Below are 27978 nucleotides of genomic sequence, written 5' to 3' on the forward strand. Positions count from 1 at the left end.
AAGACCAAGCTTTGGAAAAGATTAAACTGTCATTGATGTCCGAACCGTGTCTCGCTTTATACAGCATTTCTAAAGAAACCTTCCTCTCAGCGGATTCCTCGTCATACGGTATTGGAGTTGCACTACTTCAGCTTCAAGAAGATGGAACTAAACGTCCGGTGGCCTATGCTTCGAGAAGTTTGTCATCAGCCGAACGTAATTGGGCTCAAATAGAAAAAGAAGCTCTAGCGATTGCTTGGGGGTGTGAACGGTTTGAACACCTCATTTTAGGGTTGCATTTGCATATTGAGACAGACCATAAGCCCTTGCTCTCCATATTCAAGATAAAAGACTTGGACAATATTACTCCCAGGCTTCAGAGAATACGACTCCGACTGATGAGATATACGTATGACATTACCTACACGCCCGGTAAACAGTTGATTTTGGCTGATGCACTGTCTCGAGACACAGAGAACTCTGAAGAGGAATGGGAACTTACAGAGGAAATCCTTGCTTATATACAAAACATTGACACTACTCTACCAACAGTTTCGGATGAAAGGTTGCGAGAAATAAATCAAGAAACTATGAAAGATGAAACTCTAAAACATGTGTCACAGTATTGTGTGAAAGGTTGGCCAGAAAAATCTAAGATTCCAGAGGATGTATTGCCCTACTGGTATCACAGAGAAGATATAAGTGAGCAAAATGGTATACTTCTCTTTGGAAGTCGTATTATAATACCAAATTCTCTAAGAGCTAATGTACTAAGAAGTATTCATGAAGGACATCAAGGCATAACAAAATGTAGATCTTTTGCAAAATTGACTGTATGGTGGCCTCGTCTTTCTCAACAAATCAAAGAACTAGTAGAAAATTGCAAGACATGTGCAGAAAATCGCGCTACGAGAGCAGAGCCGCTGATACCAACCCCTTATCCGGATAGACCTTGGCAAATAGTGGGTGCCGATTTGCTGAAGTGCAAAGGTCACTGGCATCTCTTAATCTCAGACTATTATTCCAGGTTTATGGAGATTGCTAGACTAAATGACTTAAAAATGGACACTATTGTGACATATACAAAGTCCATCTTCGCACGTCATGGTGTACCTGAGACAGTGAGAGCAGACTGTGGTTCTCAATTTAACTGCTGTCAATTCAAACAACTTGGTCGTGATTATGGATTTAAATTGATTACATCAAGCCCAAAATTTCCACAAAGCAACGGCTTCATAGAAGCGCAAGTAAAAAACTTTAAGTACCACTTAGAAAAAAGTTATGATCCCTACAAAATGCTACTTATGTTAAGAGCAACCCCTCTGGAAAATGGGAAAAGTCCAGCGGAATTACTTTTCGGGAGAAGGATCCGCACTTATGTTCCGATAATGTCTGATCAACTAATACCCTATCTGGTATAGACACTGAAAAGTTAAGGAAAAAGGAAGAAGCAAGAATTGATCGTCAAAAGATTTATTTTGTCAAAAGACATAGAGCCACAGAATTGCCTACTCTACCTGATGGAGCTCAAGTCCATATAAAGGACAGGAATCAAGAAGGAACTATATTAAACAAACATCCTGCACCTCGATCCTATATAATTCAAACGCAAGATGGTTGTTTGCGGAGGAACAGAAGATCACTGCAAAGATTTAGCTCTACTATGCCTTCTGATCAACCAGCACTGCAGACCAGTCCCTCAGAAAACCTGAGAAGATCAGAACCATCGCAGACAAATCCTTTAGCGAATCTAAGAAGATCAACAAGACAATTCAAACCTACCCGGAGGTTCGATCTTTAAAGGGGAGATGTGTTGTTATTCATATGTGTTTGAAAACATATGGTGTTAGAATATTATTTGTTTAGTTGTTGGTAAACATTCTGAATCTGGTTTATTGTAAAAAGCTACCTAATAAAGTATTTGTCTTATTAAAATTATATTTTAATTTAACTTGCGATAACACTACACTACCTACTTATTATTCACACTAATTGACACTGTTCACAGGGACAAAACAAAGGAAGACGGAGGAGAATTGACTTTCGGATATACAAACAGATCCCATTTTAATGAAAAGTTTACGTTTGTTCCCGTCATCAAACCAGCTAAATTTTGGTCCTTCTATTTGGACGGGTAAGTAGGAGTTACAATTCTTTGCTAAACATATCACTATAAACTATCATATGTTTGATAAATGTGATAATAAATAATAATAAACCTTTTAGATGTGAATTGGTATCTGAAAATTTTTTTATTGTAGAATCACCGTCAATTCTAAAGACATTGGTATAGACAACGTCACAGCCATCGTTGACTCAGGAACTTCCCTCATCGTTGGGCCGCCAGACCAAATAAAAGCCATCAACGAGGCCATCGGGGCTACGTACAGCCTAGGACTTTACTTTGTAAGACAATTTTGTAAGAGTAGTGTAAATAAAAGGGTTACACTCCTTACCTATTTTAGAATTCCAAATCTTTATCCTTATCCAATCCCCTCCTAGGTCCTCTTTGTTCTTCCCTTCATCTCCTTATTAAAAAATGCCTGTCACAAAAGATTTATTCACATTGTATGATAAGATATAAAGTTAACAGTGAGCTAGGTTATTTCCCCGACAGCATGACTCGGTACTCTAGTTAATGAGTGTTTGTAAATGAGAAACGGTTCCAAAGTTCCAAATATTTGTTTCAGATTATAGAAAACTGTATCCTATTGCCAATTGTAGACCTATTAGGTACTTTTTTTGAAATTGTAATGGAGGAGATGAAACCAAATTGTATTGTTGTTTTGACTGAGCTTAATATGACAAAAGGTAATCTAGAAAGATTTAATAAAAAAAATCAATTCTCATTAACTTCCTAGTATTGCCGTACCATTACTTTAGGTGGAGGTGTGGTGATATTTTCAGAGGAGGGTTTGAAAAAACTAGGTCTTTAAATAAAAATAAAAACTGGAAGACCTTACAGAAGATAACATTTTTGAATGTTGTGTCTGTGTGGCAAATGCAATTAATTCAATTCAACATCCAATGGCAAACGTAAAATTCAAGTTTGTTCTTGTAGGAATATACAGTAAGCCTCAGATGCAAAAAATGGAATTTCTTAATAGATTAGATAGGTTTTTCAAAGCTCTAGTTGCTTTAAATGAGAAAAATTTTGTTATTGAGGGGGATTTTAAAATGAAGTTTTAAGTCTAAAACCAGAGAATCAGGATTTAAAGAATATTCTTGCTTATAATAGTTTTAGTTTTTCAGTAAATACGATAAGATTTTTTAGTAAAAAAAGTGATATTTTGTCAACATAAATTTTGAGCATTCAACATTTAATCCTTGCTGAAATTATGGCTTTTTAATTGTACCTGGTTAAAAAAACTGTGTGTGACTCCTCACGTTGTCAATTCAAAGCGACCTCTGCTGGGTTAAGGTAATTATCTTATGTTAGGATTTCTGTAAAATTATTTGTATGTATCGACTCTATTCATATATGTACATAAAGACCAAATAAAGATTATTGATTCTGATTCTGATACTGGTAATGAGAATGCCATTCATGTTTGGAAGAGTCAAAATGGCATATTTGTTATGTTCAAGGTGGATTGCAATAAGATAGACACTCTGCCAAATATAACTTTCACAATCAACGGAAGATCATTTAATCTGACAGGACAGGATTATGTCGTTGAGGTGAGTTACAGTGTGGTTATTGAGCTTGCTGGGTAATAAATAAGCTAAATTCAGTTATGAGTAAAGTCAGTGGCTTTTTGATGGTTAGAAGCTATTCTTGATCATTGAGCTTTACATAAAAGACCCTGGAACAGCTGGTCTTAAACAAGACTACTTACAGCATCTTTACCTAAAAGTAAACAACGAGGCCGGTTTTGCGTATAAATTCTTAGTTTGCTTGTATACCGCAACCAGGCTCCTCACCACTTACTGGCATCATTTGTGAACAGATTGATACAAATTGCAGCTCCGTGTAAGCTTCGCTGTGTGTTTTTAATATTTTCTAAGCCATTGAATCTCCTGCCGCGCCCAAGAAAGGTCAGTGATACGTTTTTTCATTACAAGATACATTTCTGATGCTGTAATTGTAATTCATCGCCAGATGCCTGGAGTTTATGACCCTGATGCAATGAAAGTGCAGAAATCGGCCAGGGAGCTAAGCAAATACGGCCCTTACTTAAAAAAAACTGCCCTCGTATTCCCAAGTTCCCTGGCAAAGTTGGTTGTAATTATATTTTGAGTGCCTAATGTTAACAATTGTTTTTTTTTATTATTTTTTAATGCACCCTGCTTCCCAGCTGCTCCCTTTTCATTTTCGATGTTCTCTTTAAATTTAACTGCTGTCAACATTTTGTTATTTTCATTTATTGTGGTACTTACCACGATTACTAGAAAAATATCAGTATGGATCATAAACATAAACAAATGACGTTTTTGGCCCGAAAATAAACATTATTTAACATTGCTTAAATGGAACTGCCAAAACATATGTTCAATGCTATTAGTATAGGATTCGGACCAACAACGTAATTTGTTTATGTTTATGATCCATACCGGTATTTTTCTAGTATTCGTGGTACTTACCCAGATTGTCATGTGTGTGCTAATCTTAAACTTGTGTTCTAGATTCCTTCCCACTTGAAGGTAGAATCAGATACCATATCCCAAATTGTTATGAATCTTGTATTTTCCTATTAAGTAATACAAAACATATACAAATTGCCTTTAAACCACTATATCTTTTTGTTTTGCAGATGAAAAGATTCGTCTTATTCAAAAGCTGCATAAGCGGGTTCATGGGAGTTGATGTCGGATCTCCACTGTTCATTTTAGGAAATGTTTTCATGCGGAGGGTCTACATTCAATTCAACACGGGCCATGGGTCAATTGGTTTTACCCATCTAACTGACTAGCCACCATGCCCATGATGGTTAAAACAAGATAGCCTATTTACTGAACTAAGGAATAAATAAGTATAACTATTGATAACAAGATGTAATATATTTTTATGGTAATAAATATTGTTTAACAAATGCTAATTTTATTACTATATTACCCAGAAGAAGATCTTTTCCAGGGGTCAGTCATGTAGTTTTCTATGTACATGGTCTTAGTACGCCTTATCTTGAGGAGCAATTGGTCATCTTCGTCTGGGTCTTCCTTTACTGAGAGAATTTCAATGCGAGATATTGAGAGAAATTCAGGGTTCATCGGACTGACACCCTTGATCACATCCACTTCATCTCCTTCTTTGAGCTGATTAATAAAAATAGTTTAAATACTTTATTGAAATTAATTACTGTATAATCAATACAAATACTTTAGTAAATACTTTAGTAGGAAATCATGCTATTTATTGTTTGGAAATTTGGAATCTAGATTGTTATTAAGCTGTTAAAATCTATACTAGTATATCAAAATCTAATGGTGTCAGTCTGTATGCCTATTACTATGAAAATTCCGCCGCCGCAGCAAACCTGCGGACTAAGCAAATTTCCATTTGTTTGAATTTATTTTCAATCAAATCAATTTAAATAAGATGAGGTTTAAAGAGTACCTAGGTTTGCTGCTACAAGAAAACTAGTAAAGTAAGTTTTTTTAGTGAAATTTGTGTAGCTTCTTAGTATAAATTAAATAAATTTGCCAAGTTTGATCGATATATATCAATAAATAAGCAAACCCCTATCTCCCCCATGCTATAGCTGTGGCTTTTTGCCATTCTAAGGCTCCGGTTGCCCCTCTAGATTTCTTCATTGCAACATGTATAGCCTATGCTAGTCCTCCTAGGCCCCCAGGTACTACTGGTATTTATTTAAGGTAGAAATCATAAACATTTAATCGGCCACTGTACAACTAAACACAAACCAATGACTGTTTAATAATTTTATAACTGCCTTTTTACTTTGGGCTCTAGGTACTGTAGCTGTAATAAGACAGTGGAATTGATAACAAAAAAACCAATAACAATATTATGTTTATACTGACAATTTTAAACACGGCAGTATACGTTTATTTCGTTGTACAAGGTTGGCAACGCTCCGTGCAGTGGGCGCGACTTCCAGAGTTAGCGAATTACGCCGCAGGACAAAATCGAGTTATCAGGTTATAGGTTAGCCAATTCCTGACTGAAACGCTTAGCCAGTTCTGCCACCCGATCGAGTTAGTGAGTTCCAATTCATGAAGTTTTGTAGTTTTATTGTCTGCTCAACAAAGCTTTAACATTATTGAATCTCAAAAACCTTATTTTTTATCCTTAATTATTTTTTTCAAATATAAAGATTTACTTCATAGAGATTACGGTATGGAAAATCTCCTGTACAGCAGTCAAATATACATTTATAAAAATTAAACCTACAGTATAGATGAAAGAAGGACTTAAAGTTAATATCTCCCATGCCTTCTGCTGTTTGTTTGGCATAGTCAATCATAATCTTAGAAATAAAAACTTAAAATCTATTTGATTAAATACAATTTAATATTACTTGGTGGTTCTTCTTGGATGGTTTGACGCCATTAACTCTGAGACTGCCTTCATAAAACGCTGCCTCTGCTTTGCTGGAATGTGAAAAAACAAAATGAGTTTAAATGTGTGATTTTAAAATGTTACCACATATAAACAGATATAAGTTGTATTGTCTTTTTAGGTAATATATATATACTAGCAGAGTACCCGTCCTTCGTACGGGGTTGGCATATAGGAATTAAATGCTAATTGCAGTTAAGCTCAAGCTTTGCGTTTTCAATGGAGGGGACACAGTTTTATCAAATTTGCTTCTTTAAATTTACTGTACATTATACATAGTATTAGTGATAGTCAAAAGCAGAAATTTCGAATCTCAAAACCAAAACTTAAAAAATCGAATCCCGAATCTCAAAACTTGAACGCGAAACTTGGTCAAGGTTGCTAAAAAATAAAAAATACAGGTAATAATAACATTTTCATTATGATTATGAGATTATGCGAGCAAAACTGAAAGAGATTATGAGTAGATACTCATAAGGTTAACATGGGGAACTACAGAGCCACTGGGGTGGAGCCCGAAAGGATTTTTGAGATAAGAATATGCCTATATGTTAATCGGGAATGTGAGCTATCATCGTGCCAAATTTCAGCCCAATCTGTCCAGTAGTTAATGTGTGATTGAACTTCAAACAAACACACAATCATTCACATTTATAATATTATAGTAAGACTAGCTGACCCGGCGAACTTCGTATCGCCTAAGTTATAGGTTTCCCCTAAGACAGACCGATGGAAAGAAAGTACCGTTACGTTTAATTTTCAAGATGATCTCGTTCGCATCGCTCAATCACGTCCTGGTTGAAGTTCGGTCGCTACGCTCACTCACCTTTGGGTTGGAGCTCGTTCGCTACGCTCACTCACCTTTTGGTTGCAAATTAGCTGTTAAATAATAGTGCTGCACCCTGTTGGTAATCCTTGTAACTTTAATGCTATTGAACATCATAGAACAGAACCAACTTGTTTAATTGAAACAGCTGTTAAGATTCATTAGTTCCATTTCTCATAAGGTTAACATGGGAAACTCCAGAGCCACTGGGGCGGAGCCCTTTTAAGAATTTTGAAACGGGAAATAGTTTACGTCCGATTCGCATACCTACAGAATTTACACACCAAATTTCATAACGATCGGTGAAGTCGTTCCGGAGGAGTTTGCAGACAAACACTGTGACACGAGAATTTTATATATTAGATATATTCTAGTAATATTATTTTGTACAAATTATTAGTCACATGGGTTACCCTACCTTGAATTATTGTTCAAAATTGTTTATATAATACAACTAAGCAGGCCCATTTTTATGAACAGGCAGACTGGGCATATGCCCAGGGGCGCCGGTGGTCTAGGGGCGCCCGCTGGGTGCCCCAAAACCACCGCCTACCAGCACTAGGTCAAAAGAGGGGCGCTGCTCTTGGGTTTGCCCAGGACTCCACTGACCCTTAACACGGCCCTGCAACTAAGGAACATTTTTAATAGTAATCTTTATGACTATTAATTAGATATACATAATTTCTTTGAATAGGCCTATAGACAAATTCACTTTGAAAAAACACATAGAGATAATGTCATCCTCCAAATTGTAAAATGCAAAATCTCTCTGTTTTATAGTATCCATATTGGTCGATTCCTCGGTCTTTATTTGGTTCTAGTAGTATTTTAACATGATCTGACCGCTTTACCCGGCTAAAAGTAACATAAAGTTGACCACTGGGTTGACACTGGTTTTTTTCAAATAAATGCCAACTTTTGTGAAGGTTTGGCCTTGCGCTTTATTTATAGTAATAGCGAATCACAATGGGAATTGAATCCTTGTAAACTTAAACGGCATATTAGGATCTGTATATATTAGTTTTATTTTTGGCATGAAAAATATGTTTCCTTTACCAACTCCAGTAATTCCTTCTAACTTTACGCTTTTTTCAGACATACCTAACTCAACCAATCGTAGTCCATTAACTAATCCAGACCATTAAAATTGGGAAAATGTCTTATTTCAGCTTTTTATAATAGTATACATATTACAAATTACCATATGCCAAATAAATTAAATCACATGTTTTAAAGTAAACAAAGCAGACATTGCCTAGATTCCCATTCTACTTAAATGTGAATTAATTTATTCCTTAACAACCTTTGGGTGCAAAATTAAGAAAAATTAATAATTTTCCCTAACATTTCATGCCCAGACCTTGGGCTAAAAAAATTTTTCTAAAATTTTGGGCTTACGGAATTAGATATCTATAACCTATATATTTAATACGCGACATGAAACTTTGTGAATAATAAGGCTTTTTTGTTTTAAGATTTAACCCCACATATTATATACCAAAATGTTCGTCTAGGTGTGTAGATGTGCAAACTGGCTTTAGATTTTCGAAATATACCTTTTTAAGGACGTGGGCTGCCCTCAAAGTTCCTTCCATAAGGATAACATTATGATTGATTTGAATGTTATTATATTCTGAAACAGATGTCAATACGTTAGTTTAAAAAAATTAAATCCCAGCTGATTTGTTTGGTTTTGAAATGTAAACAGTTTGCATGTTTTTAAAAATAAATTAGAAACCCGACAAAGAAATGTTACCTATAGGACACGACGGGAGAAAAGTTTTACATTATATTTTCATTTAAACATGCCAAGGCAGGGCCGGTTTAACCCATACGCGAACTACGCGGTCGCATATGGCGCCACAAAAAAGTGGCGCCAACGGGACACAATTTTTTTTCATAAGACAAAATTGGAAACAACTTTACTGACAAGTAAACAACTTAATTTTGTTTTTTTTTCACTCAGAGTTCAAGTATCCAAAGCACCACAGCAAAGGCATTTATACTGTTTGTACCAATAGCAATTGAAAAATGTGTATACTTGTACAGCACTTCAAAAAATTCAACTCAAGGCATTGATTTGCAGTTTTTGATTTGTAGTGAGCTGACGCTCGGCAGCGTGTACAGCGCGGCGCCTGTGGGTTTCATTTCATGACTCACGCTCGAGATAAGCGCGCAGCGCCACTTTTGTCACAACAAGAAACTTCCCCCTCCCTTCTACCCCTGATCAAACTACCCTCCTAGAGCAGAGCACTGAGCAGTGAGCAGTACGTTGTATTGCACTCTTAGTTGTATACCGTATCGTATTGATATTGTTTTGATAATTGTTGATAAAAGTAATGATTACGAGTGTTTTTAGTTTTGTTCCAAGGTTTATTGCGGACATTTTCCATCACGAATGTAAAAAACAATACACAACGTTTCGGGATCTGGAATCTGATCCCGTCTTCAGGTGAAAAAACTTAACTAACACATTACAACTAACAATACACAAACGCCCAACCTAAGTTGGAATACACTACAGAGGGTAGTAGTCAAAAAATATGCACTGTATAGCAGTTAAGTCATGATACAACATGCAATTAATAACAAATCACAAAACACCATAATCTATAAAAGGTTTAACGTAAAGAGCTCACACAATGGAACACTTAAAGCACCGTACGCAAAGACTCCACCAATGAGACTGAACCAACATGGCTGACCAATCGGAAACACGGAGACAACAGGAATGGCTTCCGGTCCCTGGAAAAGTAAAACCAACAAAATGGCGGAGCGATGTACGATGCCGCAAGATGGGTGTTAATTATGTTTATTCCTATCACGAGTTTTACTACGAGTTAACATAACGTGCGTATTTTGAGGAGAACTCGTTATTTCCCTATTTATTGAACAATTAAGTTCCTTATCCTTTAGTTCCTTGTTCAAAATGGGTAGCCAAAGTGGCCTTATTTCAACAACTACAACTTTTTTACAACTCTGCGCTCGCAATGGTCAGCACTCGAGCTAAAATTGAACATAACGATGGAGGGCCTTTCATGTATAAGGTGCACGAAACAATTTATCACTCAATTGGCACCTTTCAACCGTCAGAAGAGGAGCATCCCAAGTATGCCAAAGTTTATATCTACGACGTCGACACCGCTGTTCAAGAAAGAATGCTAAACAAAGCTAATGGCTCTTGCAGCACTGAACTCATGCACATTTTGACTCGACATTTGGTTTATATTAATCCAAACCGCAAATTTTCAGCATGATGAGCTCCGTCCTGCAAAATAATCCTACTGAACAGCAAAAAGAACTTAGAATGCATATACAATGCATATAGAATGCATAACGATCGAGCTCGAGACCAAAGTCGATACAACGATGCAACTTCTAACGACGTTGCTATAATATCCTAATTTATTATTCGTGCGAATTCGCACGGGTTCAACTAGTATAATATAATTAATACGCGAACTCGAAGTTTGTCGGTTGAACTCCTCCGCCATTTCTTAACCAATTTTATCCATTGTCGTCTCATTGGAAAGAGTGTGTCGGGTAGATTTGCAAACTGGCCTTACATTTTTGAAAATGTCCCTTGGGCTCTGCCCCAGTGGCTTTGAAAGTTCCCATGTTATCCTTATGAAGAACATAATTGTTTACCTTTTGATAAGCTGTATAATTTAATTGCTGTTATCTATATATAAAGCCAAAAGTACCGATGAACTTTTGAGAAAACTACAAGTCACGCCCCCATAAACCATATACTTAAAATGTTCGTCATGACGAGAAACCTTGCGCAAAACTATCCATTATTATCATAAATTGCCCGTTAAGGTCGTAATTCCTTTCTAAAGGGAATTTTTTATATACCTAATGTTAAAAATACCTCAGCTGTACTTATTTGTTTGTTATTCATTTATTAAAATCAGGTGTGATTATTTGTTTCTATTACTGTATTTTGTTTATTTCAGGTTAACTTAACCAATCAATAGTTTTATTAATACTTATGATGTCAAACGAGGTGAAGCCCGTGGGTAACAGCTAGTTTATTGAGCGAAGCTCTTATACGTCGACTCTTATGCATTTCGTAATACGCAAACTCCTCCTAGACGGCTGAATCAATCGTTTTCAAATTTTGCATGGTGATAAAGACCATATCGGTGAGTGCCAACATCTATATGGCGTTAAAAAAGTCTCTCAGGAATCCGCCCCACTGGGTCTCAAAGTTTCAATGTAATCCTTATGGAATCAGTATTTGACACATAAACAAAGACATATGATCAGCTGTTTACGTACGTAAACCTACGTAAGAACACCTTTAATTTGACACATCAAACGTTAAAATCCGTCCAGCGGTTATCGAGTTATGGCTGTGAAAAGAAAACTGCTTGCGTATTAATATATAGATTCCTATATGCCAACCCCAACCGAAGGACGGGTACTCATAATGCGGTTTACATGATATTTTTGTTTTGTTGAATGAAAAACTCATAAAAACTTCGTTTTTATCTTAAAAATAGTTGAGGCATGATGTTGAGCCCCATAAGTCAATACCATATTGTATAATGTAATAATAGGTTGGGCCTCCCTTTGAAGTAAGCACGTGCCTTCTCAACAAAAATCTGCATAACACTGATAAAATCGCTGAAGTGTGTACCGCAAAAGATCCACCAACACGATTATAATGCTATTTAAAGATCCTTCCAAAAGCATTCTTTATATTATATTCATCAGAAAGAAGATAAACCAGTTAACATAGGGAAACCCAAGACGGTATAAGAAATATGTTATTCATGACTGAACAACCATATTTTCTAACTAATGCAATAGTCATTATTGTTTCTACATACACTATTTATTTCTCATTAAACATTGCTAAATGCTCATATTTTTTATAATTTTACTCATTTTGTCGCAGTTGGAAGAATTGTTGCAAGCCTTTATAGCAACCGTTGATTTCGACAGGTTTCACCTAATTGTAATAGGTTGCCCTAGGTCAAGTAATCATGAAAAACCTTTGATAAGGCTGACTGTAAATAACTAGCTGTTGAACTGTTCATTGTTGTTGGATATTTTTAGTTAACTGTTATTATAGTTCACATGTATATGGTTGTGTTGTTTGTAGAAATAAAATCTGTTTATCCAAATTTTATTTTTCACCAAATTTATAAAAATGTTTTAATTTTTAAACCTTTTCAAATTTCTTATACTTCTCTTTTGCCATGCTTACCGTACCCCTTCCATTTTAATGCTTTAAATAAAAAAATATGGTGATACTTGGAACTCACTTTCTTGCTATTCCTAGGACTTTTTTCACAAGCCCATCCACTCTCATTGACTGAGTTTTTATAAATATTGGTTTAGTCGCTCTAGATTCCCCTTCATCATTGTCCTCTCCATCTGAATCTGAATCATATTCAGGTCCCTGTAAAGTTAGAAAATATTATAATTAGTGATTTTACCTAAATTGTGGATATTTATAGGCATGTACTGTGGATGCGATACTCCCTTGTGTGGATTAACTTCCACACTAGTAAGTACTACGACTATCCACAGTACTATCCTGATAATTAGACAATTCGCTAATACCAAGGCAGAAATGTGGTTTGGATTCCACTATAAACTGTAGGCCTTAGTTGTCATTTATTTATTTATTTATTTATTAAAATATCACATAACGCCTAAGGAGTGCTTCTGCACGCAGGCAGGTAAATTGTCAAAATATACCAGTGTACTAGTATACAAAGAACTCATTAGCTGTATAGGCTATTCATTAACAGCTGTGTCTAAGGAATATGTCGGCCTTAGTCACTAACAAGACTAAAGATCACGCCACTCATTCTACACTAATTCCTTTCATACTTGGCTTAAAATACCTATGTTTATGGTCGCCATTTAAATGAAAAGTATTAAAGTACCAAACAGAAATTATATTATTTATTAAAGTTGAGAGAAAAGTAGGTACATGAGTAGGCGTCACCGCCCCAGAACTACTTGGATTGTAAATACTACATGGGCTGTTCAAATAGTAACCTCCGTTTGCTTCTTGCACGGGAAGTGGAGGGGATAGCGCCGCCATTCTTTCGCTTGCGTGCGTCGCAGGTCAGTCGTCGTCCAGCCAGGGATGTGTTGTCTGAGTGCTATTTTTGCCGTCACTAGTCAAAACGAGTACTGCAATCAAAAATCCCGCAAAATGTGAAATGCGTGCTGTGATTCGGTTTTTCTTAGTTAAACAGTATTTGGCAGCAGCTATTCATAGAGAACTTTGTGCTGTGTAAATAGACTTAAAATTATTAGTGCAGGAGTTGGGGCGAGAATATGGGTTCATCCGGGAATATGGGTTCATTTAGTTCATTAGTTTAAAAATGGTTAAACGAACATGCATTATGAAGAAGGCAGGCCATCTGTGTGTTTTTTTATAGCAAATTTCTCATATAGGGAATAAGCTATTACTGTAGTACCTGGACCCGGGACCGATTTACTTTTTTGTTTTGAGGTCCCTAGACGCAAAAAACACCATCCGTTCAAATTCATATATATCTACGTATATATATATATATGTGTGTCCGTTAGCTCCAGCAAAAATGATCCGATATTGATGAAGTTTGGTATAAACGCGTAAACCTACATTTATTCAAATGATTCGCGAACCAGCATGATCCGATTATGGGATCGGGGGTTTATGGGGGGTTTTATGGGGTTAAAATTTGTTATTCCAATTTTTGACCCAAAAAACATAAAATTTAGCAATTTCTTTCCAAGAGCTTAAAAAAACAAATATTTTAGTATATTGAAGCGTTATGCGCCAAATGGTTACAGAGAAAATTAAAAAAAAATAGTAAATTTAAAATTTCCATGTTATTCTCATGGAGAGAATAGACTGTTGTACCGATAGTTTGCTTGTTTATGAACATATTTCGATAAAATTTGGAAATGCATTCATATCTTACTGTAGTAAACTATTAACATTTGACAAAAAATAGTATATTTCATTACTAGGACCGAAAGTGGCATTTTCCATCGTGCGCTCAGGTTTTTGGGTGAGGCGAAGCCGAACACAGGGTACCCTAATGTCACGTACGAGGCGAATAATGGAGCAAGTGCCGGATAATAACTTTCGGTACGAGTTATGAACGATACTTTTCATCACGACACAAAAATACACAAACACAGATTAGCAGACCTCAGTAATATTACAACAATTTTATTTCTCAATTAATTTGATTGAACATAAAAACTAATTGAGAGCGAGGGAAAATCAGCTGACCGATTTTTCTTACTACTTTCATTGATGTCAGCTGTTATTGAAAATAGTTACTTTCGTTAAGGAGTGATGAAAAAAAACTTTTTCATCCCCCCTATTGCAGCAAACTTAAGTACTCATTAAACTTATTATATTTAAATAGGGAATAAATGTGATATTTTTAAGGAGACATTTTAGTGTAAATCCAATTAGGCAAATGGAAATTTGCTTAGTCTACAGGTTTGCTGCGGCGGGGGTATTTTTTTCATGGGGAGGAGAATGCTGCTTACTCCTAATGCTGCCCAGAAAACCTCCATAGGTATATTATTATTTCTTTTTTTACGCTTAACAAAATGGTTCGGAAATAAACTGTGAAATTTTGTGTTTTTAGGGTCAAAATATCTAATGGGAAAACCCAATTTTAACCCTATAAACCCTATTCCCTATTCCAATCATGCAGGTTCGTGAACTCGTTCAAATAAACGTAATTTTACATGCTTTTACCGAATTCCGGTCCGTGACGTAGGAAGTAGTGAAGGAAGTAGTAAAGGCGAGCTGTTTGGGGTATGGGATCTGTTTATGACCAATAGATTAAGGTATTTGCAATCCTAAAATGATATGGAAAGGGAGGGAAACAGGTCCGTGACGTAGGAAGTGGTGAAGGAAGTAGTAAATGCGAGCAGACCGGAGTGTGGGAACTGTTTATGACCATTACATTAAGGTATCTACAAACCTAAAATGCTATGGGAAGGGAGGAAAACAGGTCCGTGACGTAGGGAAATGGTGAAGGAAGTAGTAAAGGCGAGTTGTCCAGGGTGTGGGATCTGTTTATGACCAATAGATTAAGGTATTTTCAATCCAATAATGCTAAGGGAAGGGAGGTAAACAGGTCCGTGACGTAGGAAGTGGTGAAGGATGTAGTCAAGGCGAGCTGTCCGGAGTGTGGAAACTGTTTAAATGACGATTAGATTAAGGTATCTACAAACCTAAAATGCTATGGGAAGGGAGGAAAACAGGTCCGTGACATAGGAAGTAGTGAAGGAAGTAGTTAAGGCGAGCTGTTTGGGGTATGGGATCTGTTTATGACAAATAGATTAAGGTATTTGCAATCCTAAAATGATATGGAAAGGGAGACCGGAGTGTGGGAACTGTTTATGACGATTAGATTAAGGTATCTACAAACCTAAAATGCTATGGGAAGGGAGGAAAACAGGTCTGTGACGTAGGAAGTGGTGAAGAAAGTAGTAAAGGCTAGTTGTCCGGATTGTGAGATTTGTTAATGACCAACAGATTAAGGTATTTTCAATCCAATAATGCTAAGGGAAGGGAGGTAAACAGGAAATGGTGAAGGAAGTAGTGACGGCGAGTTGTTCGGAGTGTGGGAACTGTTTATGACGATTAGATTAAGGTATCTGCAATCCTAATATGCTATGGAAAGGGAGGGAAACAGGTCCGTGACATAGAAAGTGGTGAAGGAAGTAGTAAAGGCGAGCTGTCCGGAGTGTGGGAACTGTTTATGAAGATTAGATTAAAGTCTCTGCAATCCTAAAATGCTATAGAAAGGGAGGGAATCAGGTCGGTGACGTAGGAAGTGATGAATAAAGTAGTAAAGGAGAGTTGTTCGGAGTGTGGGATCTGTTTATGACCAATAGATTAAGGTATTTGCAATCCAATAAAGCTAAAGGAAGGGAGTGAAACAGGTCCGAGACTTAGGAAGTGGTGAAGGAAGTAGTCAAGGCGAGCTGTCCGGAGTGTGGGAATTGTTTTTGACGATTAGATTAATGTATATACAATCTTAAAATTCTAAGAAGAGTTGAAGTAAGTAGTAAGGTGAGCAGTGTGGAGTGTGGGAACTAAAAACCATTTGTAGCAGTTAGATTAATGTATCTGTAATGCTGAAATGCTATGAGAAGGGATGGAAGCATGCCACGACATAGAAAATGGTGAAAGAAGTAGTAAAGGCTAGCAGTGCGGAGTGAGGGCAATGTTTGTTACAATTAGATTAACGTATCTAAAATACTTAAATGCTATGTAAAGTGGTGAAAACAGGTCCACGATGTAGGAAGTGGCTTAGGAAGTAGTAAAGTATGAGCATAGTGTGAGAACCGTCTGTGGCAGTTAGATTAATGTATTTTCAATCCTAAAATGCTATGAGAAGGGAAGGAAACAGCCCCCACGACGTAGGATGTGGTGAAGGAAGTAGTAAAGGCTGGTAGTGCAGAGTGGGGAACCGTTTGGGCAGTTGGATAAATGTTACTTAAATGCTATGAGAAGGAAAGGAATCAGCTCTATGACGTAGGAAGTGGTGAAGGAAGTAGTAAGGCTTGCTTGCAGTGCAGAGTGTGGGAACTGTCTTTGGCAATTACATTAATGTATCTGCAATCCTAAAATGCTATATGGGAAGAGAGGGAAACAGGTCCACGACGTAGGGGGTGGTGAAGGAAGTAGTAAAGGTGAGCAGTGTTGAGTGTGGGAATGGTGTATCTGCAATGCTAAAATGCTATGGGAAGAGACTGTAGACTGTAGGTTAAAATTATTACGAAGCACGAATCGATACATATTTCGATACATGCAATCGTTTACAATAGAAATTTACAACTGAGTTGACAACAGCTGATTTTTACTCCATAGAGGCTAAAAACGATTTTACTCCCTAAAGAGTAAAAATACTACTTTAGACCCGCAACGCATGCATTAAAAGACTGTTTTTACTGCAGTATGACAAAAACAATATAATATGAACCCTTGATGACTCCGCTCAATTTTGTGGATGCCTCTGCGATTGCCACCTAGTTAGAATAGTACTGCACGGATAGTTGTAGTTTACTCACTAGTGGTTAATCCACACCAGGGAGCATCGCATCCACAGTGCATCCCTATAAATATCCACAATTCGTGATCTCCTACTCGTGACCACAGCTACTCGTGAATAAGTAGCTGGATTACAGGACGACGCCACCCGTCCCAGTCATAAATATATATGTGTTGTAATGGTCAAATTTTATTGGGAGGGTTAGTTTCAATTATTTTAAGGCCGCGAAGGCTCGAGCGCGTTCGACAACAATGTCAAACATGTCCACGGCAAGTCAAGTCTCCTAGTTTGTGACTTGGCCGCTGCGACCTCGGGGCGCTGACGTAGACGTGGTGGGGAGAAGCGGAGACCAGCGGACAGTGGACATTTCTTGGGACAGTCGATGGCGAGCGCTTGTTCGCCAAACACCCTCCCTCAAGACCGTGCAGTCGACGGCGAGCGCATGTTCGCTACACACCCTCTCCTGACATATATAGCGGACCTGCGGCGAGAATAAGTTGTAGATGCGATACGTAACGAGCGCGAAAATAAAAGCGATAATAATAAAAATCGAGAGAAGTATCGTCAGACGTAAGTACTGTGGTATATTGTGGTAAGTACTGTGGCAATTGAACTCATCAATGCTGATTTGCACAGCATTTTTCAATGGTCTGTCATGAATGGCCTTGGATTCAACGTTGACAAGTGTGTTGTCATGCATACTGGACCACATATTCTAATGCAGGAGTTGAGTAAATCTGACATTAAAGTCACCCTTGATGGCATGGGATTGTCTGTCTGTGACACTGTCAACATGCTTGGTGTTGTACTTGACAAAGACCTCTCTTTTTCTGACCACGTCACATCTGCAGTCCAACGCGCAGTGGGAAGATTGAGAGGTCTTAGGCAGATTCAAAACTCTCCTGCCAGAATTTGCCAAAACGCAACTCATGCAGTCCTTGGTCTTTCCAGCCTTCACATATTGCTTTCCTGCATATGGAAACAGCATCTCTAAGGAGGATATGGCAAGAGTTCAGAGAATTCAAAATTCTGCCATAAGGTTCATTTTTGGCCTTAGTCGCTTTGACCACGTGTCCTCCTACAGAGATGCTGCTAAGCTCATCCCAATGGATGACATGTGCAGAAAGCTGACCTGCTGCCTGGTCCACAAAGTGCTCACGCTGGGAGAGCCTCATTACCTCAGCGAGAGACTGAAGTACAGGAGGGAGATCTGTCTGCGTAGTACTCGCACAGGAGTGCTCCGACCGCAGGCTTCACTTTCCTAAAGTGAGGCTTGAGGCTGGAAGAAGGTCTTTTTCTTATTTCGGCCCGCAGTTGTACAATGGCCTCCCTCAAGAGATCAAGTGCTCAAAATCGTACAACACATTCAGGGCCGCAATGAAAAAAACAAATGTAAAATGTATTTGTTTGTATTACTTATGTAAATATATTAGGATAGTTTAGATTTAGTGACTTGAGTTAGTTTGAAAACCATGTATTATGAAACTCGCTCGTAAATAAAGGCCTTTTTATTTATTTATTATTTATATCATTATGCTAATAATAATCTTACATTATTAGTATTATTTTCCCGTTTTACTTTGGCGAGTAAAAGTTAAATATTCTTTCGATCACCTTAGGTGTAAGAGATTAGCGTATTGTATTTCTCAGGCCGGTACTGCGAGTGCAGTGCCACAGTAGCCTATACTTTTTAGTTTATTTAGCTAAAGTGGTTTTATTTTATTTTATCCAAAAGTATTTCATTTCGTTATTTTGTTATTGCGTGGGACGACCTATTATTTCACTACGTTTTATTCGAGAAGCGATACCTTTTGTTAGACCTAGAACCTGGTCACGTATTTTAGTTCACATAGAAGCATCGTATCTAGTGCCGATATATTCCTAGTCAGTGCGTCGTTGTGCTGACATACAACCATAGTATAGTGTGCGTGTAGGACGACGAAGGTACCATCCACGAAGATCGAGAAGCGGTTAGCGAGCGACGAGGCTGTCAGCTAGGACCCTGGACTACTCGAGCTATCAGAGCAAATCGGAGGTAAGATTAGGATAGGTTTACCCTACCCGAAATAAACACCTCACAGTGTACACACAATTGTTTGGATGAAGGTTTACTATTAGGCTATAAATATTAAAGAAAGCATACTGGGGGGTTCAGGGGTAGCCTGAAATTATATTTTATTTTATAAACTCTATGTTTCAACCTTTAGGCCATTTACAAAAATAACATATTTAACCTCACTTTAAACACAATACAATGATTAATAAATAAACATCAGGTTAAGATCTTGACATATGATTTTTCTTTTTTCTTAATAAATAAATAAAAAATAACATGTTGAGTTTATAAACTAAAAAAATCATTTCAGGGTAACCTACTGAATAAGAATGCTTTCATATTGTTATAGAGGTTAAAAAACTGTAGAAGGCTCACACTGAAGTTTACTTGAGTATGAAAAACAATCAAACAATTACTAACTTTCTTCTTATCTTACTAACTTACTTCTACCTTGAGTTATCGTGCTAACGTACACATATATAGCCTATATATGAATTTGAACGGATTATGTTTTTGGCCTCTAGGGACATCAAAATGAAAAAGTAAATTGCTCCCGGGTCTAGGTCTTACCACGAGTACTACGGTAATAGCTTATTCCCTAGGCTATATGGGAAATTCGCTAAAAGGACATTTAGAGCCCCCTAGCCCCCTTAGCTCCACCCCCACTGATCAGTAGGCTACTTTTAATATTGTCCAAGGCCAAGGACCCTCCACCAATTGTCCCAAATTTGGCTTATACATGCTTTTTTCTTCTATTTCATATTTTTTTGTCTTCGTTGCCTAGACAAGCAGAAGCCAAATTTAAAAGAGAGCACTGGCCATCCCACCTCAAAACTTCCTGGTTTTTGACCATTATACTGTCATGTGAGCTAAAGTCCTTTATCTCGTGACCATATAAATTCTACAAGGTATTACCTTCTGTATCCAATAGTCAATAGTATTACCCTGCACGGCTGTACTTTTCCGCAAAATTGCCGTCAATAGATTTTGAGGTGCGTGGTTTGTAATTTTTTGCCTTAGTACTTTCGTATTATACGGTTCAAATCAATTCAAATCAAATTATCTTTATTCAATTTATACATTTCAGCGCGCTGTGGCGGGTAGGTTAGATTGGCTTAAATGATAAATTTGTACGAGTCATCAGGTATTGTTCGATTGATAACGACACAATGAAAGTTGTATACAAACATATTTTATGATAACCCAACCTAACCTAACCGCCGCAGCGCGCTGTAAAATAAGGGGCCTGTGTATGATACGATAGTACCTATGCCTTATATGACCCACATTCGTTCCTAACATACCTTTAGGCTTATACTGTTGTGTGCGTGATTATGTACTTAATTACGTGACCATATAGGCTAGGTATTAAGCTGTGCAGCCCTATTTGCCCGGAATAGGGCTACCAATAGATTTATATGAGCGTGCACACTTAACTTACTTATTGGTGAGTTATTGGCAGGTTCAAGTAGTGTCCAAGTAGGGTCCACATCTTACCACAATTGGTCATGATAATCACGAATAAAACTTAGGCTAACATAAGTTACCAATGAAATTATCAGTGTGAATGAAGTTGAGTAAATGTTAATGTTACTATATCTAGCAAAAATGCTAACGTTGGTTAATATGCATTTTAGGGTTTGCTCGCAATTTTTGAAATTCTTTTTTTCATTCTACTAGAAATTCAATGCCGATTCTGAAAATGACGTTCTTTTTCCACGCAAAACGACCATAACACGAAAAAACGACCAAACATGTTTTTTACAAAAACACGTCATGTGGGTACTCAAATTAACCGGAATATTAAGCAGATCAACAATATATGCAAGAATTTGTGATCTGCATTCGAGATTTCAACGAAAATGTGATACTACCAGCAATAACCCCAACCAACTCACTAGGGGACAGTTGGGAATTTGAGGTTTTGGATGCAGAAGACATCTTGAACGTGGTTATCATCGTAAATTAGGCGGGGAAAGGGTAATTTAATGTGTAAAAGGGAAATTTAACGGGAAATAATGGGTAATTAACTTAATCGGAAGAATTAAGTTAGTGTGGGAAATTCGCTTGGAATTTGGAAATCTTTCAGTACCAACCTATTCATTGGTTATTTATCTATAAGTATAAAAGAGGATGTTTGTATATATATATATATATATATATATATATTTGTTTGGCAGTGATAAACTCAGACACCGCTGAACCGATTGCCACGAAACTTGGTACATACGTGTAGAATTTCATGGTATAGGTTTATACACCATCAATTTCGTGATCCGTCCAATCGGCTCCGCCCCAGTGGCTCTGGAGTTTCCCATGTTAACCTTATGAGAAATGGAATTAATGAATCTTAACAGCTGTTTCAATTAAACAAGTTGGTTCTGCTCTATGATGTTCAATAGCATTTAAGTTACAAGGATTACCAACAGGGTGCAGCACTATTATTTCTTTTACATTCATGACAACAGCTAATTTGCAACCAAAAGGTGAGTGAGCGTAGCGAACGACCTTCAACCTGGAGGCGAGTTAGTGTAGCGAACGAGCTAACCTGAAAGCAAGTGAGCGTAGTGAACGAGCTAACCTGAAGGCAAGTGAGCGCAGCGAACGAGCTCCAACCTAAAGGTGAGTGAGCGCTACGAACGAGCTCCAACCTAAAGGTGAGTGAGCGTAGCGAACGAACTTCAACCAGGACGTGATTGAGCCATGCGAACGAGATCATCTTGAAAATTAAGAAGTTAAACGGGGCAAAGCCCGCAGGTTACAGCTAGTATAAAGTATTAGGCTATGTAATAGTAGACTTACATATTCAAGGTCACATACGTACAATGGTTTTAAGTTGTCAATTTTGCCTCAGTTATGTGCAAATGTATTACTCGGCCATGATCTCATGAAGTATCGCTCTCATGTTGACGTATCTTTTGGAGGACCTAGACCACCACTTTCTATATGTAGCTTACTATCGGCTGATGTTGTATCTCCAAAATTGTTCAGTAATTTAGTTCCTAATATACGACCCATTGCCACTAAGACTCAGAGATTTTCAGACGAAGACAAACAATTCATTACCTGTGAGGTACAAAACATGCTATCTGAGGGCATTATTGAAGAGACTAACTCTCCCTGGCGAGCTCAGCCACTAATCACTGTGAATGAAAACCATAAGAAACGTCTAGTTATTGACTATTCACAAACAATAAATAAATATACTTTACTTGATGCTTACCCACTACCCCGGATTGACGACATTGTATGTAAAGTGGCTAGCTATGCCATATTCATTACTATTGACTTGAAATCAGCATATCATCAAATTCCCATTTCTGTAGAAGAAAGACCTTACACAGCATTCAAAGCTGATGGTAAGCTATACCAATTCACTAGAATCCCCTTTGGTGTCACTAACGGTGTAGCCTGTTTTCAAAGAGTGATAGACTCCATAATATCAAAAGAAAATCTTAAAGGAGTGTATGCTTATTTAGATGATATAACCATCTGTGGCGGCTCTCAAGCAGAACATGACGAGAATTTCCAAAGGTTTCTTCAGGTAGTTAAAAAGTATAATTTCACTTTAAACGGTAAGAAGTCCAAGTATTCTCTTAGTTCAATAAAGCTATTAGGTTATTTGATATGTAATAAAACCATGAGACCAGATCCAGACAGACTGAAACCGTTGTTGGAAATGCCTCCTCCCAAAGATGCAACATCTCTTAAGCGTGTTGTAGGAATGTTTGCCCATTACTCTAAGTGGATACAAAATTTTTCAGACAAAATACAAAACTTGGTCCGTTGTAAATCTTTTCCTTTGCCTCAATCTGCAAAATCTGCCTTTGATGAACTGAAAAAGGACATTGCCAGCTCGATTATTACTACCATTGACCCAGAAAGTCCTCTACTGCGGTAGAGACTGATGCATCTGACTTTGCTTTTGCTGCAACTCTAAGTCAAAATGGAAGACCTTTAGCATTCTTTTCCAGAAGTCTTTCTGACACTGAACGAAGACACTCTGCTATTGAAAAGGAAGCAAGTGCCATTTAGAAGCTGTGGAAATGGAAACACTTTCTTATCGGTCATCATTTCAAACTAATGACAGATCAACAAGCCCTTTCCTTTATTTTTGATATGAATCACTCAAGTAAGATCAAAAATGACAAAATTTTGTGGTGGCGACTTGAGTTGTCGTGTTACAGTTTTGATATCGTGTATCGTCCAGGAAATAAAAATGTTGTAGCAGATACATTCTAAAGAGTCAGTGCCTCAGTTACTGAAAGGCCTAATCGTCTCTTTGATTTACATCAAGCACTAAGCCATCCGGGTGTGACTCGAATGTACCACTGGATTAGGAGTAAGAATCTTCCTTATTCCCTACAGGAAGTAAAGAATATAACAACGTCGTGTCCTGTTTGTGCTGAGCTTAAGCCACGTTTTTACAAACCTGTTGATCAGCACCTAATCAAGGCTACTTCGCCATTTGAAAGATTGAATATTGACTTCAAAGGACCTATTCCATCCAGCACAGGAAATAATTATACCTACAATCATAGATGATTATTCCAGGTTCCCATTCGCTTATCCGTGTAGGAATACTACTAAACAAAAAAGTTCGTCTACTGTGATTAATTGTCTTAGTAATCTATTTTCAATGTTTGGAATTCCAAGTTACATCCACTCCGACAGAGGATCTTCATTTTTATCTCAAGAACTAGTATCGTTTTAACATTCTCGTGGTATCGCCACAAGTAAAACAACACCTTACAATCCAGAAGGAAATGGACAAGTCGATCGCTTCAACGGAACTCTTTGGAGAACAATAACTCTTGCACTGAAGACAAATAATTTACCAATTAGGCAGTGGGAGCGTGTTCTCAATGATGCATTGCATGCTATTAGATCTTTACTGTGTATGGCTACCAATGCAACTCCCCACAAACGCTTCTTTGTACACTCTAGTAGATCAAGCAATGGAATTGCTTTGCCCACATGGCTAAGTTTTCCTGGACCAGCTCTACTAAAATGTCATAATCAGTCAATCAAGTACGACGAGAAAGTGGATGAAGCAGAGATTATATCGAAGCTAACTCTCAGTATTCTCGTGTTCGAAATAAAAATGGACAAGAATCGAACAAGTCTCTAAGGCATTTAGCTCCTCTAGGGGATGTGAGACTTCTCAGAGATTAAACCAACACTGCTATGGCCCAGACAAAAAATGTTAACAAAAAGTTAGTGCTACCAGCGGGATTCGAACCCGGTACCTTCATATTATCAGCCAGGAACGCTTCCACTACACCACCGAGGCCAATGACTCACAATGGTATCGTTGCAGTAATGAGGTAATTTCATTAATGCGGGCGGTAATTTCAAAAATCTCTAAAAATATAACGACTCTCTCCCACTTACAGGATTAAATTATCCTTTGTGGGGGATAATTTCGCTTTGTAAATATTTTTGTACAGGGATCATAATATTATGTAATGTCTGTTTTTTGCAAAATAAATGATATATTTTGATTTGATTGATTTGATTTGGTGTTCCCTCAAGAGAAGAGATCTGACAGCTGACGTCATCAAAGGCTCTTCTATACCTCCCTTGAGTAAATACATAAAAGTTGGAGGTTGCTTGTTGGTTAGGTTTGGTTAGGTTAGGGTTGGTTAGGTAAGGTTTGGTTGGTTTAGGTTGGGTTATGCTTAGTATAAACAATTTTAATAAAATAATGACCAGCTACTCAGCTGGTAATTTAACTCAGGCAAAAGTTTGGAACAAAGATTCAAAATAAGTTAGCATCGCAGATTTTCGGAAATCTCGCTTTTCAATTGACGTCGGATCCAAAAAATTCATGAATAACTTATTTGTGATCTGTTTAATAGTGATGTGCAAGATGTTAATAGGCCTACATAATACAATCAAATCGTTTTGATTGTATTTTTGCTTAGCGAGAGGTTCTTACCAAGAGGTTTTATCGAGATGTTTGCGGCGATTGTTTCGTTTCAGCACGCTTCTCTCGTATCTCATATTCGTCTAAAAGACAACCAAGAAGCGAGAAGTCCTTACCGAGAGTCTTTTTAACGGGATGTTCATAGCGATTGTTTTGTTAAGTACGGCATCGGCAATTATTAATCATCATTAAATTTTTGTTGCATCTGCCGGGGATTGACCCCCAATAAGAGGTCTAACTTACTTAATTTAAAACAGAGAAAGGTTTATGGATACCTATATTACTTACTTTATCTACGGAATAGTGACTAATAACTTACCACTCATTAAAAGACTATTTGACTATTAATTGACGAGACAATATATTTTACTAACAAAATGTTTGTAGCCTATTTAACTTAAATCAAAATGTTTAGGTTATAACAAGACTAAAAGTTCTCGTAAATGTTATTTTAACAATATTATTTACCATTACGGTACTTTAAAATCATTTTTTTATTTCTGTTGAGATACTTACAGAGTGACGTAAATGTTTATTCATATGTCAGCAGTAGCCTATAGGTATCTTTGACAATAGAATAGTCAATAGTTGTACGGTACATAATAGATAATAGTCTGCTATTCTATAAGAAATAATCTAGAAAATGAATTAACATCATTGTAACAACTCCCATGAAATGTAGACAGATACAGACAGGCGTTTAGGCTTAACAAATGCAACAATCGAGAGAAACTTACATCTCTCGATTGTACAAACACCTCTCGCCAAGGAATCGAAACAATCGATAAGCGGAACCTCTCGAGAAGGAACATTTCGATTGTTAAAACATCTCGCAATCGGGCATCACTAAGTTTACTGCTTAATATTCCAGTTAATTTGTATTAAAACCCCACATGACATGTTTTGGTAAAAAACATTTTTGGGGGACTCGATCCCTATTTTGTTGACCCGGGTCAACAAATTCAATATATTTAGGAAAAATCCCACTTGGAATGTAGATATTTACATGAAAATTGGAAAGAAGGTTTATCCACATGTATTCTACTCGTATGTAAAATTTGGTAACGATTAAAAAATACTTACCAATTTTATTAACTAAAAACAACCCAAAATAGTTAAATTTTTTTTTTGTTGACCCGGGTCAATCGCCTAAAAAAGGTACTTAAAATGAAACTATATACATGAAACTGATGGGCGTGACAGAAGATAAGAGAAAAAAAGAAATGTATATATGTATAATATTGTAATTATTATGTTAGAAAAAAGAACGAACTGAAAAAAAATATATAGTCCCTGGAAATATGTTTGTAAGTATACTCAGCTTAATTAGCTATTTACGACGGTTTTTTGTTAATAAAATAGGTAAATATTTTTTAATCGCTACCAATTTTTACATAGGTACGTATACAATACATGTGGATATACCTTCGTCCCAAGCTTCATGTACTTATATAGTTTAATTCTAAGTAGGCCTACCTTTTTTCCGCGATTGACCAGAATTAACAAAATAGAATTAGCTATTTTGGGTGGTTTTTAGTTAAAAAAATAGGTAAATCTTTTTTAATCGTTACCAAATTTTACATACGTGTACAATACATCTGGATATACATTTGTTCTAAGTTTTAGGTTTTATGTATATAGTTTAATTCTAAGTACCTTTTTTAGGCAATTGACCCTGGTCAACAAAATAAAAAATTAACTATTTTGGGCGGTTTTTAGTTAATAAAATAGGTAAATCTTTCTTAATCGTTACCAAATTTTCCATACGTGTACAATAGATGTGGATATAGGCCTACATTCGTTTCAAGTTTCATGTAAATATCTACATCCTAAGTGGTTATTTTGCTAAATGTATTGAATTTGTTGACCCAAGTCAACAAAATAGTCAGTCCCCCATTTTTGGTCGTTTTTCCGCGGAAAAAAAACGTCATTGTCGAAATCAGCGTTGAATTTCGAGTGGGCTAGAATGGAAACAAATTTTTTTTAAATCACGTGCAAAGCGTAAAATGCAAAGTTTACCCTAAAATATCAACTTACCTTTGATTCCTTTTTGGATTTGAAGCGTCGTTGGAATTCTCGAGGGCTTTGATGATTAAGATGAACTCTAAGCAAGGGAGATTGGTATGAACTAATATTATAAATAGAAGAATAACTGGTGCAACTTTTCAAGGGTGAACGGCAATCAACACAAGTTGTAACAAATCTTTCGGCGCTAAAACTATATCTAGGCCTACTACTATTTAGAGGTTTTGAATGCTCACAATAGAGCTTAACCGTCGCTCTTGAAAAAATTAAAATATTTATTTTGCTAAATGAAAATGTTTTCATTAAGACTTGTTTGCTATAGTTCATTATAACATTCATTTGTAAGCGTAACTTAAGTTACTAAATATGCTTAGGAAACTAAGCTCCATAAACCTGGGAGAAGGGGGTGAAATAAATTGATAAGATAACATTAACTAGAATTCCAATGAAAAGTGTCAAAGCATTAAAAGTACAGTTATTAGTTAACTTAAGTATACATGGATGTAAAACTAGGAAGTTTTGACACTGAAACATGTGTTTGAGGTTAGGAAGTTTTGATGCCACGGCCTTCTTGATCTACTGATCTGACGCTGACGT

General features: G+C 36.8%; 2 protein-coding genes across 6 annotated transcripts in view; one reads left to right on the plus strand and one right to left on the minus strand.

Moving 5' to 3' along the window:
* The window catches only part of LOC128988654 (lysosomal aspartic protease-like), a 19754-nt gene extending 14741 nt beyond the window's left edge, over positions 1-5013 (plus strand). The window contains exons 6-9 of the mRNA XM_054410141.1: positions 1988-2113; positions 2241-2385; positions 3568-3660; positions 4734-5013. Of these exons, the coding sequence (XP_054266116.1) occupies positions 1988-2113; positions 2241-2385; positions 3568-3660; positions 4734-4892 (523 nt within the window). The 3' untranslated portion in view covers positions 4893-5013. The remainder of the gene's footprint in view (positions 1-1987; positions 2114-2240; positions 2386-3567; positions 3661-4733) is intronic.
* LOC128988655 (mitochondrial transcription rescue factor 1) lies at positions 4962-27955 on the minus strand. 5 transcript variants are annotated; one of them, XM_054410146.1, is made up of 6 exons: positions 27394-27948; positions 12605-12741; positions 9994-10073; positions 8885-8961; positions 6462-6534; positions 5096-5235 (listed from the first exon to the last, which is right to left on the minus strand). In XM_054410146.1, the coding sequence occupies exons 1-5, from the start codon at positions 27718-27720 to the stop codon at positions 6511-6513; spliced, it is 645 nt and encodes a 214-aa protein (XP_054266121.1). In that variant the 5' UTR covers positions 27721-27948; the 3' UTR covers positions 5096-5235; positions 6462-6510. The 5 variants fall into 5 exon arrangements, with proteins under 5 accessions (XP_054266122.1, XP_054266117.1, XP_054266120.1 ...); XM_054410147.1 differs by lacking the exons at positions 8885-8961; positions 27394-27948 and adding an exon at positions 13350-13447 and having other exon boundaries at positions 4962-5235; positions 9968-10073; XM_054410145.1 differs by lacking the exon at positions 8885-8961 and having other exon boundaries at positions 5072-5235; positions 27394-27944.
* Between the last annotated feature and the right edge of the window lie 23 nt (positions 27956-27978).

The sequence above is a fragment of the Macrosteles quadrilineatus genome, unplaced genomic scaffold (genome assembly GCF_028750875.1).
Source record: "Macrosteles quadrilineatus isolate MER2022 unplaced genomic scaffold, UCM_ALF_1.0 Scaffold_3__2_contigs__length_128488019, whole genome shotgun sequence".
Lineage (NCBI taxonomy): Eukaryota > Metazoa > Arthropoda > Insecta > Hemiptera > Cicadellidae > Macrosteles > Macrosteles quadrilineatus.